The sequence below is a fragment of the Hermetia illucens genome, chromosome 4, assembly GCF_905115235.1.
Source record: "Hermetia illucens chromosome 4, iHerIll2.2.curated.20191125, whole genome shotgun sequence".
NCBI classification, from domain to species: domain Eukaryota; kingdom Metazoa; phylum Arthropoda; class Insecta; order Diptera; family Stratiomyidae; genus Hermetia; species Hermetia illucens.
Window position 1 is genome coordinate 12858598 of NC_051852.1, and position 16244 is coordinate 12874841.

General features: G+C 43.6%; 1 protein-coding gene across 50 annotated transcripts in view; it reads left to right on the forward strand.

Annotated features, from left to right (window-relative positions):
• LOC119653867 (sodium channel protein para) overlaps positions 1–16244 on the forward strand; it is a 317579-nt gene that overhangs the window by 192352 nt on the left and 108983 nt on the right. For all 50 annotated transcript variants that reach the window (XM_038058927.1, XM_038058962.1, XM_038058971.1 and 47 more), the window contains one exon: positions 11616–11678. In XM_038058927.1, the coding sequence (XP_037914855.1) occupies positions 11616–11678 (63 nt within the window). The remainder of the gene's footprint in view (positions 1–11615; positions 11679–16244) is intronic.

Consider the following 16244-nt stretch of genomic DNA (forward strand, 5'->3'; position numbering starts at 1 on the left):
TGGTGTTCTTCCTTCCTGAATAACCCGGTTAAAGAATTCACTGAGCCACAGTGTTGGGTCCCAGCTCTTCGCTTTCCAGAGCTCAGATGCGATGTCGTCAGGTCCTGTTGCTTTCCCCGATTTCATTCGTTTTATTGCTTCCTCGACTTCAGTTGCGCTGACTGGTGGAACTACTCCAAATGTCGGCAATGATTGTGGAAGTGGAGGATGAGCAAATTCTCCAGTTGAAATCTGTTCGAAGTATTCTCGCCATCTATCCGTTGCGGCTCGACGGTTGGTAAGCAAAGTACCGTTCTTGTCATTAACACAACAGAAGTGTTCGATATCCTGTGTGCGTTCATCACGGCTTTTAGCAAGTCGATACAGATCTCTCTCGCCATCCCGAGTGTCCAGTTTATCGTAAAGATTTTTGAAATGGTTCGCTCGGGTGATAGCGACTGCTTCCTTTGCTTCCCGGTTTGCATTCTTATAAATTTGCCAATTAGCAGGCGTTTTATCGTCGAGAAATTTGTGGTAGAGGCGTTTCTTTTCACGGACCTTCATTTCAACATCATCATTCCACAGCCAGGTATCTCGGTTGATGTACCGCTTACCCGGCTTGGTGACCCCGAGGGTTGCAGAGGCCGCTTTGTGGATCATGTCTTTCATTTGGTTCCATGATTCTTCCACATTCGTAATGGACCGTTTCTTCTTTCTTCTCACCAAATCGCCACCATTTAATGCGCGGCGGGCCAGTGCGTTCCTCACGCTGTTTTATCGGTGGCTTAATTCGCAGGACGGCAATCAACAGCCGATGTTGAGGTGCGATGGTCTCATAGAAAACGACTTTGCAATCAGTGACAGTGGTAAAATGTTGGCGTCTTATGAGAATATAGTCGATTTGCATTTTATTGTTCCCACTATAAAATGTGGGAAGATGAGACAATCGTTTGATGAACCATGTTTTCATAAGTACAAGGTCATGGGTGTCTGCAAAATCGATTATACGCTCACCGCCTTCATTGCGCGCTCCGAACCCCTTTCCCCATGGCACCTGTTACCGTCTGCCTTTTCACCCACATGACCATTAAGGTAGCCGGCAATGATTATGTAATCGTCAGCAGGCACGTGACAAGTCTTTTCATCGAGAAGTTGCCAGAAGGCATCTTTCTCGGCATCAGGTCGACCTGTCTGTGGTGCATACGCGGTGAAGAAGTGAATAGTGTGATCAGCTGATATAATGGTGAGCTTCATCAGCCGATCATCAAATCGTTTGACTTCTTTAATGGCATCACGGAAACCCTCTGAGATGGCAATGCCAACACCATATTGAGTGTGTGGGTTACCAAAATAGAGAAATAGAGAGAGACCATCGGGTTTCTTGCAGAGCGCAGATGTCAATGCACCTTTTCCGAAGGGCTCTTGCAAGCTCCTCCGTCTTTCCAGTTAGGGTACCAACATTTAGCGTGCAGACACGTATTTGTTTTGTTCGTTGTGTGCGGACTAACTTGCTTACGTCCTGACGCCGTCCATGCGTCAAGAACCCTTGCCCATTTCTCGACAGGACCGGGGCCCGTCCTGCCGCGTCGACTAAGGTGGACGCCCTAGCATTTCTCCGAGGCTTGTGACTCAATCCGATCATCATGTTTGTAACGACATTCTATGCATTTTCTTGGTCGACCTGTCGCGGGGCCTGTCACCAAGAGAGATTAGGTAGGATTTAGCATAGTAGAATAACTCCAACTATACTCTATTTATCTCTTTCCCTGATCTCAGCATTTTATTCTTGTTTTACTGAGGATAGTACAGAGTACGTTGCCTCAAACCCTCCTCCTTTACCTGGGCTTGGGACCAGCATACTATGTTAATAGCATGGCGGAGTTTTAGCAGAAAGACAATCGAAAAAAAAAACCAAATGTCTTGATCGTCCACCAAGAAATTGTGCCTCCAGGACAAACTGTCAATCAAGTTTTTTTTCTGAATGCCTCTGGAAAAGGATCATCCATGTGATACTAGACATCATGACAACGCATTGCCCTCTCCGTCACAGAATTTTTGATCTCAAAGGCATTCCTGTGGTTCCCTAGCTTAAGTCGATGTGACTTTTTCCTTTTTCCAAACTGACAAATGTCTTCAAAGAATGAAATGATGTCTTACCACCATAAGAATATTCGAGAAATACTGAAGATTTTATCCTACGACGACCGAACAGCGTTGTATGATTCCCGAGGTGTCAAATACTCCATTTCAGGCTACTGGCACTTTAGCAAACTAATTTCGAGACTGTTTTCTGGTGCAATTATCAATGCCTGTCTCAGGAATTCGATGGCTTCCCCTTCTGTTTCTCTTATTCCCCTTCTATGATCTCTTTTGATTACTTGTTTGAATGTTTAGTCAATGGAATAGAAAATGCCAAAGGACGAGAAAGTGGGAATAACTTGGTCTGCCTCCCCCCCCCCCCCCAAAAAAAAACAGAAAAAAAAAAACCCAGGGAGTGGTGTGATACGAGCTTCGAATACCGGCTTTGACCCAAGTTAAAGACGTCTGCAAGCGTAGGCTCTCCAGTCTGGATTCATAAAGCAGAGCTCTCTTCAGAACGGAGGTGACATTCCCCTTAAAAAAATCACATGAATCGGTTGATGAATCGCCTTAGCAACTTGTTCGCATCTTTCAACATTTACAGCTGTCAGCTCCTCTGAAGTCTAGGAAGCAATAAAACGAATGAAATCGGGGAAAGCAACAGGACCTGACGACATCGCATCTGAGTTCTGGAAAACAATGAGCTGGAAGCCAACAATGTGTTTCAGTGAAATCTTCAGTCGGATTATATTGGAAGGTAGAACACATCTGACCTGCAAGAAAGTTCCAACATGGAAAAAGAAAGGTAATCCAGCGGAATGGCCGCATTACCGTCCGATCCGTTTGCTACCATGAAGATATTTGAACGCATTCTTGACAACCCTATTCGTGACATCGTTCAAATAACCATGAAACAAGCCGGATTTGTCACGAACTGCCGAACTACTGCCACAATACACGCTGCGTTGTTACTCATGGAGAAGCATCGCCCACTTTATATTGCAATTCTGGATCTGGAGAAGACACTTGACACGAACTCATCTGGTATGCTCCACGACAACACCTAGTATCAGCAGAAATCGTGAACTGGATTCAATTGCTCTTCCGCGATGCGAAGTTCGGTGGGTGCTTCAAAATCGGTTCATGTCTCTGCCCGTTTTCATCAAGGAAGCCCACTTTCACCAGTCCTCTTTGCTCTTATTATGGACACCGTCACACGGGACATCCAACTTCCAGCGCCCTCTACACTGCTTTATGCAGATGATGTTTTCCTAGCTTCTAATAGCAAAAATGATCTCAATCAACTTTTCCAAAAATGGAATTATCGCCTCAGATTGAATCTAAATAAAACTGGATTTTTGACGACCGATCCCTATGAAACAGGCAAAATCATTGTCAGCGCTAGTGAATTGCTGGTGTAACAAAACCGCTTCGTATCTCTGTCGGTGTTCATCAAGGTAGCACACCCTCACCACTCCTCTTTGTTTTTATTATGGACTCGGCCACATGGGACATCCAACGTCCAACACCCTATAAAGCTGTATTTATACAGATGATGTTTGCCTATGACCCTAGCCTCATGCAACACGGTCTCAGATTGAATCTGAATAAATTAACTTTTGACGACCGATCCCCATGAAACAGACACAATCAGAGACATTGGCAGTGACTGTCCAGAAATAAACGATTTAAACATCTCTGGTCAATGCTGTCACCTAATGGAGAAAAATTTGTGATCAATATATCGACGAATGCCTTAAATCTCAAATTAACCGGAAAGTCTTCCATCCTGTCGCCTTCGATGGTTCTGAGTATTGGCCGACTATAAGAGACAATGAACGACGTCTCGCCGTAATGCAGATGAAAGTGTTAAGTTGGACAAGTGGTGTGACACGCTTCGATCACATTCGAAACGAGGATATGCGCGATCGATATGGAGTTGATCCGGTTGTGGAAAAATTGCGAGAGAACCGTCTCCGATGATATGGTCATGTAACTCGCACTATCGAAAATTCTCTTGCCAAGATTGGCCTGAACATCGAAGTCGATGGTAAACGACCAATATTTTTTTTTATTAGTTATTATTATAATCTGAGATCGATAAACTGTTCCATGGTCTAGTTACGTTTTCGTTTTCTCTCTTTTTTGTGTGCAAGTATTCATGCTTCTGCCATGGGAGGCTCTTTGAGAGGGAATTAGCCAAGCTACGCAGAAATACTCAATTTTACTGAACTAATTATTTTTTAGCATCCAGTGGTTCCAATACAAGGCTAACACCATTGGATCATGTTCCAAGTTTACGATTGTTGCTACTTTATTGACCAGTTTGACATAACTGCTACGACTACTTTCTACTTTTATAGAGAAAAAGCTCAACGGCTACTAGACTTGTTTCACCTTTTGGTGAAGAACAGCACCTAGTGCGATGTCAGAGGCATCAACAAAAACGGTTAGGGGTGCATCTTATTGAGGGAATGCCAAAAGTGTAGCATCGACCAGTTGTTGTCGGGATTTGTCAAACGCGCGGACAGCCTCTTCAGACCACACAATATCTCCTGTGTCTTTTGTTTTGGGGCCAAAGAAGTACGCGTTCAAAACGGACTGGTGTTGGGCGACCTTGGGTAGGAAACGACGATAGAAGTTTAGCATGTCCAAGAACTCCCGCAACTTCTACACAATTTTCGGACGCGGGAAGCTTGTAATCGCTTGTACCTTGTCCGGTTCGGGCTGTATACCGTCAGGGGAAATGGAGTGGCCGAGGAATCTCAGCTGCGTCTGGAGAAACTTGCATTTATTAACGTTTAGGACTAAACCGGCCTCAAGGAGACGTTGAAAAATGCACTCGAGATGGGGTCAATGCTCAGACTCTGAAGAAGAAGCGACTAAAACATCATCCAAATACACGAAACAGAAGTCGAGGTTTCGCAAGACCGAGTGGATAAATCTTTGAAAGGTTTGCGCTGCATTGCGTGCGCGTGAACTCGAAAAGTCCAAAGGGTGTTCATATTGCCGTCTTTGGAATGTCTTCTAGAGCTATAGGGATTTGGTGGTACATCTTGGCTAAATCCAAGATCGAAAAGATGCGGCAGTTTGCGAGATGATGCGCAAAGTCGTGGATGAATGGAATATGATATCGGTCAGGAACAGTCTGTGCTTTTAGCCTTCTATAATCCCCGCAGGGGCGCCATTCGCAGTTTGGCGTAGGGACCATATGGAGTGGGGAAGACCAACAGTTGTCTGGAGGTCTGCAGATACCCTGTTGGATAAGTTGCTCAAATTCTTTCCGTGCAATAGCTAGCTTCTGGGTTGCTAGTGGACTTGCAGAAGAGGTCCCTTGTATACCCCACAACCAATCTTAACTCGTGAGGCAGAATCTCATCACACCCCAACAACAATCTTTCCGTACTTTTGGAGGATATTACTGACTCTCGTATTCCTCTCCTTCAAAAGTTTAGCCAGATTACTACCAAATGTAGTCTCTGTAAACCAGTGAAGCACAATGTGCAGCACCACATTAACACCACTGGTTCCCCTATTTTCTCAAGGGTACGTCACGGAGGCATCTGTTTGTCGCATTAACAACATTCGAAATAAATTTCGAATGTCGTTAACCCTGCTGCGCCACTATATCACTTTATTTGTCATCTTTTCCATACTGTACGACAATAAAGAGAGTAGCATCTTTGTTTGCTTGTTAGTAAAACTAGCTTTTATCTTGCCCACTTGATAGAATTATCCCTGTTGTCACCGCGCATACTACGCCGAACTTCTCGGAATGTCACACCGTCACCGTCACACCTAACTGGACGCATTAACAGTGCTAGATCCGCTTTCGCTGCCTTGTCCAAAATCTGGAAATGTAGTTTTCTCAACACTATGATCAAGTTGAGACTGTTTTGTGCTAGTGTTCTTTCTGTGTTGCCATATGAAAGTATCATATGGAAAGGGAAATCCAATGTCACTCAAAAGCTCCAAAATTACGTCAACCGACACCTGTCTGCATCATATTGTTGCAGTACGCTAGCCTGATACTATCCCAAACGAAAAACTTGGTCGGCGCATAGGTCTGGCACTCATAGGCATTGTGATCGGAAGGCAGTGGTCACACATTAAGGAGGGGCGACAATTGCATTACTGGCTACGTCATGCTGCCCCAAAGACACTTGACGCAGACGAGTAAAGTATGAGTGCAGGGATCTCAGGGAATCGTAGAGGGAGCTCAAACGCTTTTTAGGTAATCGCGAAAGATGGCGCGTCAACCACGCGCTTTACCCCACCAAAAGGGTGAATGGCAACCATATATATAGGGTTTATGGAAAACACCATTGCTCACTTAAGAGTGAACTCAGCGAAATGGGACTATGCGATCCGGTGTCGTGCTGCCTTACGCAAATTATTCCTTGCTATAGTGCCCGCATCCAGGTCGGCGTGCAGATTTTGAGCCCGAGTTTCTGTATTTGCGTACATGGGACTCAGTACTTCGGCTCGCTTTTTAAGGTTTTGTGTAAAACAAAACCTTCGTTTTGAGAATGAAGGGGGTCCTAAGTCCGCATCAACTTAATGCAAAACCTTATTAAAATCGGTTTACTGTCTGTCTGTTTGTCTGTATTTTTTTTGCCGATAGAAGGTGGAAAGCTTCAAAAGCTACCCCAGGCTCCTGCCACACAGTTATGTGGGACTCTTACCCACTAAAACCACCTCATTCTGGTTCCACTCTTCCCGCGAGACTCCCATGTAGTATTACGTCGCGGGGCTGGATCAGAATTTATTGTGCGCTCATGTTGATATTCGTGTTTCTCTCGCGATCATTCTTTCGGGTCACTTCTTCCTGCCTAAGCTTCTTTCCGATGACTGCAATTACCCTTTCGACTTCGGTCCATATTCCCTTTGCTTTCACTACAAGTTCCATTATATAATGTTTTCGAATGTAAAGTGCTCCCCGGTTGTAGCTTCTAAGGTAGCCCTTTGGGCTTCGTATCTGGGACAATGAAAAAAATGTGTTCTGCGTCCTCTGCAATATTTGAGCACTTTGGACAATATGGCAAATTATTACGCCCAAATCAATACAGATATGCTCGATACCCGCCGCTGAAGAATTGAGTTAGGTCGAAACCTACTTCGCCGTGGGGTCGCTCGATTCATTTCCGGATATCCCATATGGTTTTGTGAGTCCAGCGGCCTTTTTCTGACTCGTCCCATTTCTCTTGCCATTCTGCGACAGTTTCAGTTCGTGCGAACTGTCGTCGACGGGCAGGAGGTTCTCCGGTGAGATACGTTCGATCGTAAAGTCTTTGTATTTCTTTCGCCGGAATCTCAATCGGGACCATTCCCGCTATCACGTAAGTTGCTTCATTGGATATTGCTCTGTAAGCGCAACATGTTCGGAGTAGATTTATGCGATATGCAGCTCCAATCTTGCTCTGATTTGCTATATTTTTCAGTGCATCTACCCATACTGAAGCTGCATACAGTAGGATCGAACTGACCACCTTCGAAATAAAGAATCGACGGCTCGGCTTTGGGTCGCCTATTTTTGGTAGCTCCTCGCAACAAGCGCTCCAATGTTATATGCCTAACCTGTGGTCAACCATTACGCCTAAGTACTTAAGCGCAGGCTTGGAATGAATTGTTTGCGTTCCAACTTTGATCTTCATGCAAGTGCACTTTCTTCGCTTAGTAATAAGCACTACTTCCGTCTTATGCTCTGCGAGCTGTAGACCAGCATTCTCTAACCAGGATTTAATCTCATAGACTGCTTCATTTGCATAAAGCTCGACTTCTTCGAATAGGCGTACAACAACCGTCACACCAATATCGTCCACGAAACCAATGAGGGCCACACCAGTAGGAAGGTTTAGTGTCAGTACTCCATTATACATAATAATCCACAAGAGTGGCCCTAGGACAGACCCTTATGGAACTCCGCATGTCGTTTGTCATAATTTCATTCCTTCATCTGATTCGCAGCACCGAATCCTATCGATTAGGAAGTCGGCAACGATACGCACCAGGTACTTCGCCACTCCTAAGTTGATTAGGGACTCAAGTAGCTTGCTCCATCTAGCGGAATTGAAGGCGTTCTTCACATCAAGTGTAATCACTGCACAATATTTGCCCTCGTCAAGTGTGATCGTAGCTGTGTTAGCTACTAGAACCGCTGCATCCGTTGTAGACCTCCTCTTTCGAAAACCGAACTGATTTTCGGAGAGACCGCCATCCTTTTCGGCAATTGGAATTAATCTGTTATAGATTACTCGTTCGAATAGTTTGCCAGTATTATTTAGAAGGCATATCGGCCTGTAGGACGAAGCTTCCCCCAAAGGTTTGTTTGACTTGGGGACTAATATTAATTTCTGCTTCTTCCATTGAATATAAAATACTTCTTCTTTAAGGCATGTGGTGAACGCCTCGGTAAACATATTTGGAGCTATTTTGACTGCTGCTTTGAGAGCACTTACTTTCACTTACCATGGGAAATTCGGCGGTGTCTATCTTGACAGTGGAAAGGTTAGCGGTACTCGCATTCTGTGGGAAAAGACCCGTTACTATTTCATTAAGCAGAGTAGGGCAAGCAATCGGTGGAAAGCGTTTGCCTTTGACTTTCAATATTACTGTTTTATAGGCGTCACCGCAGGGATTCGTATCAGCTTCCTTACACAGTCGCTTAAAGTGTGAATAAGGTGAAAGTGACAAATAAACGTGTATAATTGACTAAATACTTTGGAAGAAATTCTGTCCGTCTGTCCGTCTGCCCGTCTGTCTGTCTGTCTGTCCGTCACACGCATTTTTCCTGGAGACTGTAACAGCGATTGACAACAAAATTTGGTGAAAAGATGGGAACTGTGAACGCCGAGGTCCCCATATATGCAAAAGGGGGGTGTACATTTTTTTTTACCAAATATAATCATGTAGGGTATTAAATGGAAAGTCTCGGTTAGTACTTTTCGAAACTGGTCTTGGTTTTGACATTTGTTGGAAAGGCGGGGTGTTCGGGGGGGTCGAAAGTGATCATTTAACGGGGCCATTCTCAGAAACTACCGAAAAATCTGAAAAAAAATCAAGAGGGTGCCGCTAAATGGTGGCAAAGCTTCGAAATACCTTCCATACCGATATCCCTTCAAATAAAGTTAATAATAGTATATTACTATAATTTTCAGTAATTGGTTGCAGAACCCCCCTTTAAGTTTAAGTTAGCACCGCAAGAAATGTAGGCTATAATATAGAGCTTGATCCTACCAAGTTTGGTTCACTAACAAAGTTATAAAAGGTCAAAGTTGTCACTTCTTTGGAAATTCAAGATTTTGAATATCGATATCACCAGAATGTGACTATTCTCACATAATATATGCGTGTATTACGTGTTACGTACTAATGGGAAAAATTCACACTCAAATGTCTTTATAAAAGGAATACACACAACCCTTTCATACCTGAAGCATCCAGCTTCCTGTTTCCCAACTTGTTTTCTTTTTGGTCAGACAGAACCACCCAAGTCGCTCAACTTCTTACCCCGCTGGAGTTTGTAAGCCAAGTCGCTAACAATTCGTTATTGTTGCTCAGCCAGTTTGCGAGCTCTATTCGAAATTCCATTTAATCCTGGAGCGTTATCATATACAAGGTATACGTATCAACTATGTTTTGCTATAAAAAAACGGTTGTTATTCCTTTGCACAAGCGCTTCAAAGAGGTTAGGTGTTTGTACTTTGTTCGTAACGACTCGGTAGCCGATGGCAACAGATTTGCGATACTCAATATCATTCTCGATTACCCCATCATATAGCTCACTTTAGACTGCTTCTGAGGTCTCAATATTCTTGTCCAGCTTTCGTTTATTGGCCCTCCCTCTGGTACTTTGACAAGGTTTCCTCGATCGGTGGTAGAACGAACTCAACTTTTCTGTAGTTCAGCTTCCTATAGGGCAGAAAACCCGTGACCCCCCCCCCCCCCCCCACCCACCCCGCCCAGGCTTTCTGCAAACTCCAAAAGACTGATTGGTATGTAGCCTAAGGAATGGCGATCCCTTGGATCACCATTATTTTCTATTGCCATATCATGGCCAATTACTGGAAACCCAACAGCTCGCATTTCGAGGCTCCCTCCAACTGGGGTAGGTTTACTGGGGTTACTGCTTACTTTGTGAAGTTCCTTACGATCGATACTATCTAAGGCGGCCTGGATATTTTTTTGGCAATGCTATCAGCAAACTCCTTTAGTGGTTGTTCAATAATTTTTGCAGTAATATAATAAAGCTCTGCGGTAATTTTGGCAGCCCAGATGGTCAACCTTTTTATGTCCTTGTGAGCTCTATTCGCTCATCCGGTTGGTGGGCACGTAGTCTTCATTTAGAAGGTCTGGAATGACAAAAGTTTCAGTTGGTCCATTATTGAACTTTCGCTACTTTAGTTTGCCTTCCGAATAGATATAGATATATGCTATTGTAATCATGACATCTGTCGGTTTCTGCATATTGAGCGAAGCGGTTCGGTTTTTTTTCGCGTGACCGCAGTTTTATTTTGCGACTTCAATTTTCATCCCAACCTTTAGGGTTGTAGCCAGGAAATCACCGAAATCTTGGGTAAAAATTATTGCGCTTCTAAATTAATTTTATTCGTTACTACCTCAAAAATCTTTTCATCGATTCAAAATCTCATTATGGATTTCCATATCTTTCATTGATATAACCACAAGTACACAATCATCCTAAAATATGTAATTTTGAGTAACTTAAAACTGAAATACATCTATCTTTAACACATTGCACGTCTCTCCATTCTAGTTTCAATTTAGAGAATAAAATCAAAGTTTGGATATTCTTAGGAATGCGCATTTGACGATTGTTAAGTAGAACTTCAGAAACTTTTCGTCTTTTCAGAGACTATGATCATACGCAAGATATTTTCCTGGGCCTCGAAAATTGATCTTAATTACCTAACATTTTAGATACTTGACCATTTAAAATATCTTGCGTATGATCTGTTCCTACTTCCATTTCCTTTAAAACTATCAGTCACGTGAACGAAGAAACTGTTAAACTTCTTTCAAAACTCCCAAATTTTGAAATGAGCTAACAGATCTTTAGATACATCTTTCATAAAGGTAAGTTAGTTACGCATTTCAAGCGGAAATAGCAAAAAGTATACAATCGGGCGAGTGAAAAGTCGCGGAATATCTCGATCGTTGGAAATTTTCAATTAAGATACGCTGATTGGGTCTGTTTGGTTTCAAACTCCGCTAAAATGCTATAAAGTTCTTATTCTGTTACAGCAGACACACAAAGTGGTTACAATGCACAATTTGCCAAAAGCACATATAAATTAATATGGTATAAAGGAAAAATATATTTAGGACGAAAAACTGCAGTAATTATCATTGGATGAAATGATAGATTGCAAGGATAATTATTTAGATACGCATAATTGCGTGGGCTATAATAAAAGATATTCATATGATATTTGCAAGTAAAAGATACATTATGCAGTTTTTCGTTTTAGATATTTGTATTTGCAGATCTCATATTATTCCACTGACTGGAAAAATGTTTTTCTTTTTCTTTTTAGGCTTCTTTATCACTTCCTGGATCGCCCTTTAACATCCGACGGGGATCACGCGGATCACATCAGGTAGGAGACCTTTTATTCATCTCTTAGTATCAAAACTTCCTTCTTCAATTGTAGTAGTTGTGATTAGCCATTTCTCCTCCTCTAATCTATCAGCTCATTCTATTTATAATCAATGTTGTGCAAGTGATTCGTTTTCTTCATTGAAACAGACGTAGAGGTCCATTTAATTATAATACTTTTGACATCTCCTGACTCTAAAGCTCGTCCATAATAGACCATGAATATTGAGATGCAAACCATCGCCTAACCCAACCGCCACATTGGCATTTTCAGTAATCAGTGCCTAGTATGTATTTAAGCATTGAGTGCTTCCCAAGTTATGTTACTGTCATTTCAAAACCATCCCTTAAGCCCTGGCGAAGGGCGTAACAAAATATAATCACTCAATCACGAGCCCAAACCTAGTAGTTGGGCCTTGTAAGAATATAAGGGTCCAACCCAATAGCCCACAGCATACTATGCCTACCCACTAATAGTAGAACTATGGCATTACCTATTAAAGAGAGTTATACATATTTGAATCACACGATTCACATTGTAAGTGCATGTGAGAGGGTGTTGTCCAAAAGTATGCTAGCAATTGGTTGAGACAGGTCTAAAATTGCCAACAACAATCAAATGCCGGAGCCACAGCGGGCGCATGTGAGATTCGCACGCACTAAAAACCACCCCCGATTTCTCCAGCCCCAGCCCCGCAGGACCACCATTTAAGTATTACTCGATCTGGTTGGTTTGCCCTTAGGCACTCGTCCTTCTCCTCCTTTCAGCTTTCCTCCTTCTTTGCTTCGTCAGCAACTCCTCGTCTATTTTCATGATTGCGGAAGAAACCGTAAGCCAGTTATCCTTGGACTTCAGCATCTCCGCAACTAAGTTCTTCGGGCTCATGCTCCTGCTCAACCCTTAGTTTAGGTCCCTCCTCTCCATTGCAAACAGCAGCAGTGAAACATGCTCTCAATCTTCCGATATGTCAACACATCTAAGACAATTCGGAGGGTCATCCAATCCAAACCAGCGCAGATACTGTCTGTAGCAACCACCGTGTCCCGTAAGAAATTGTTGTAGTTGATCTCCCCATGTTTCCGCTCAAGTTGCATCTTAATTTTGGGAACCTATGCGTCCAACTGCGTTATCAGAGATCATGCAACTCTGAGTTTGCCGCATTTCTACGCTCTGTGTGCCCCTCCATACGTCTTGCACGGTACAGCACACTTATTTCTTCCGGCAGAATTGGACAGGGATCATGGTCACGACCACCAATACTGCCTCATCTGGTGTGATTCTAAAAGCGCTGCAATCCCTCTAAGCCATCAGTCGGTAAGCCGAGTTCATCTGTTTCCGTCTCTGAGGGTATCCAACCGCGTCTGTCCACACAGGTGACGAATAAAGTAGATTGGAAAACATCACTCCGGCTAGAAGCAACCTCCGACAGGGTTTCGTCCCACCAATATTCGGCAACATTTTTGCAAGTGTCGCGGTGGCACTGTCTGCATTTTGGCATGCATATTCTAGGTATAATCTAAAGCTCAATTTGGCGTCAATTATTACCCCCACGTATTTGAGAGCCGGTTTTGATACGACCCTCTATCCACCGACTTCCACTTCACACTTCATAGTGTTCTTTTTCCTACGGTTAATTGTTAAGACGGCTTCTGTTTTCGCGTTCGCCAAGGTCAGCCCGACTCTTTCTAGCCAGGACTTTACCGATCTCACTGTTTCAGTTGCGTAGACTTCCACATCTTCTTTATGCTTTACTGTAACAAGAACATTTTGGCCATCAGCAAAGTCAGCAAGTACCCCAGTATACATGATATTCCACAACAGGGGACCCAGTACCGATCCCTGTGGTTCCTCTGCTGTGACAATATACTCTTTGGGGCCCTCATCCGTTCCGTACCAGAGAGTCCTCCCTGAGAGGTATTTTTCCACCAAGTTCCCCCTCAACAGCCACAGTCATCTCAGAGATTCATCCACTCTGTCCTACGAAACTTTAACTTCTGTTTCGACTACATGGGTGATGTGTGACCAAAACAAAATTCTTCCTCTGAATCTAAGCATTTGGACCATCTCGAAGGCATTTTTCAACCTCTCCTTATGGCCAGGCTCGCTCTAAACGTTGAAAAATGCAATTTCCTACAGAAGCGGGTGAAATTTCTCGGCCAGATTGTCACCACTGATGGAATTCAACCAGACCCAGACAAGGTTGAAGCGACCAAAAACTTTCCCCTGCCAGCCACGGTGAAGGATCTGAGAAGGTTTTTGGGCATGTTAAATTTCTATTGTCGTTTCCCACCCAGACAACGCTTATTTGTCTGGGCCAAAAACAAAAGATTCCCGCTAGGTTGCGTTGTCTACTGAGGCGTTTTAAATGGTCCAGGAGTTTTAAATGGTCAGACAGCAGCTTATTGATGCTACAATACTGGCATTTGCTCGGCTAGATGCACTCCTAGCCGTGCTTGTCGATGCGTGCAGACACAGCGGTAGGCACCGACTGGTGAACCAAACTTGGCAACAGTTGAGCTTCTTTTCAAAGCAACTCAACCCAGCTCAACGAAACTACAGCATCTATGATCGTGAGCTACCGATCCCCTCATCAAACACTTCCGATTCTCCCTTGGGGGCAGGCCGTTCACTTCTTACATTCATGCTTAAACAGAAGCCTGACAAACCGTTTGCTCGCCAAATTTGGCAACTGATCTTCATCAGTCCATTTACTTCTGACATCCAACACGTGTCTGGAAAAAACAACGTCGTTACGTCTAAGATTAACAAACACATAAAAAAGGTAAACAAGTCGGGAAACTGGAAGCTGGACGCTTCAGGTATGAAAGGTTTTGTGTATTTTTCATATAAAAATATTTTAGTGGACATTTGTCCGATTAGAACCTAGGACGTAATATATGCTTATATTATATGAGAATACCCACTTTCGCGTGATACTGACATTCAAAGTCTTCGATTTGCACAGAAGTGATAAATTTGACCTATTATAATTTTGTTAGTAATAGTGCGATTTCCACCAAACTTGGTAGGATTGTGCTCTTACAACACATATTGCTGCAAAAATTGGTTATTCTAGGATGAACTTAAGGGAGTTTTGCAGCCAATTACTAAAAATTATAATAAGATACTATTATTAACTTTATTTGAACAGTTATCGTTCTGTAGGGTATTTAGGAGCCTAGGCACCATATAGTGGCAGCCTCCTAATTTTTTTCAAATTTTTTGGGTTGAGTAGTTTCTGAGAATGGGTCCGTGCAAGAAGTGATCGCTTTTTCGCCCCCCGCACTCCCCACTTTTCCAACAAATGTGAAAACTAGCACCGGCAACTGAAAGTTCTAATCGAGGCCTTTCACTTGATGCCACACATGACTAGATTTGGTGAAATAAAAAATTTGCACTCCCCTTGTGCATATATGGAGACCCTCCCCCCCCTAAGTTCGACCTACAATGTTATAATTCATTGTATGCATGAGCGTGCACAGCTTCCACCTTTCCACCAAATTTGCTGTCAATCGCTACAACAATTTCTGAGAAAAATGCGTATGACAGACAGACAGACAAGCCGACAATCATGTAGATGGAATTTATCAAAGACAAGTACAATGTGCACCAAGCCATAAAGAATATGGTGGGGGCTATTAGAGTCCTCTATAATCGATCGCAAATGGAGGAAAAGAATACAAAGATTGCTAAGGATACGTCAAACTCCGCTGTGCCAACAGTGTCACAAGCGACCCAAGTGACGCCTAATCGTACTACCATCATCGCGGCGAAATAAACGAGTACGTGAAAAACAGGAGCAACCTCTAAATAATCAGCAGGCGCCTAAGAGAAAAAAGGCGGACAGGACATTCTGAAAACCAGCACTAATAGTTCAGAAGGTGGAAAGCAGACAGCGAATATTGGAAAGTCGACCAGCGTTGCGAAGCCCAAGACGAACGAAAACGATGGACGGACGGGAGTTACCAGCAAAATCGAAAGGAAAAACAAAAGTGCGAACTCGTCCGAATGCAATTGCTATCTCCAGTAAGGGCAATTTGCCCTACGCGAAGATCTCATTTTCGAGCTGAAAAGATCCAGCGTAGGTAAAACTGATGACTTTCGCCACTCAAGTCAACTCACTTGGGAAGAATGCCGCAGTGCGTGCCCAAAAAAAACCATGCGTCCATGCCTAGGAGGCGCTCATTCCCCAGTAGAAGAGCAAACTACTGGTGGAATGACGAACTGACCGGCCTTCGATCAGCCTGCCACCGAGCCAGAAGAACGGCTCAGAGGGCGGTAGGTAGAGTCGATCAGGGGCAAAAACAGTGTGCCTATAAGGCAGCCCGCAAAACCCTCAAGATCGCCATCCAGCGAAGCAAGAGGAAATACTTTAAGGAGCTTTGGCCAGAAGTGGACAAGATGGGACGATTCAGAGGCCGTTCATCTCCGCAGATCACGTGACCTACCCTCTTGCTGGAAATCATCCAGGGGTTATTCCCCCAGCAAGAGGAGAGCACCGACACATTCCAACCACCTCTGAATGTGACGGCAGTTCCGCCAGTCACCACAGACGAGCTGCTGGAG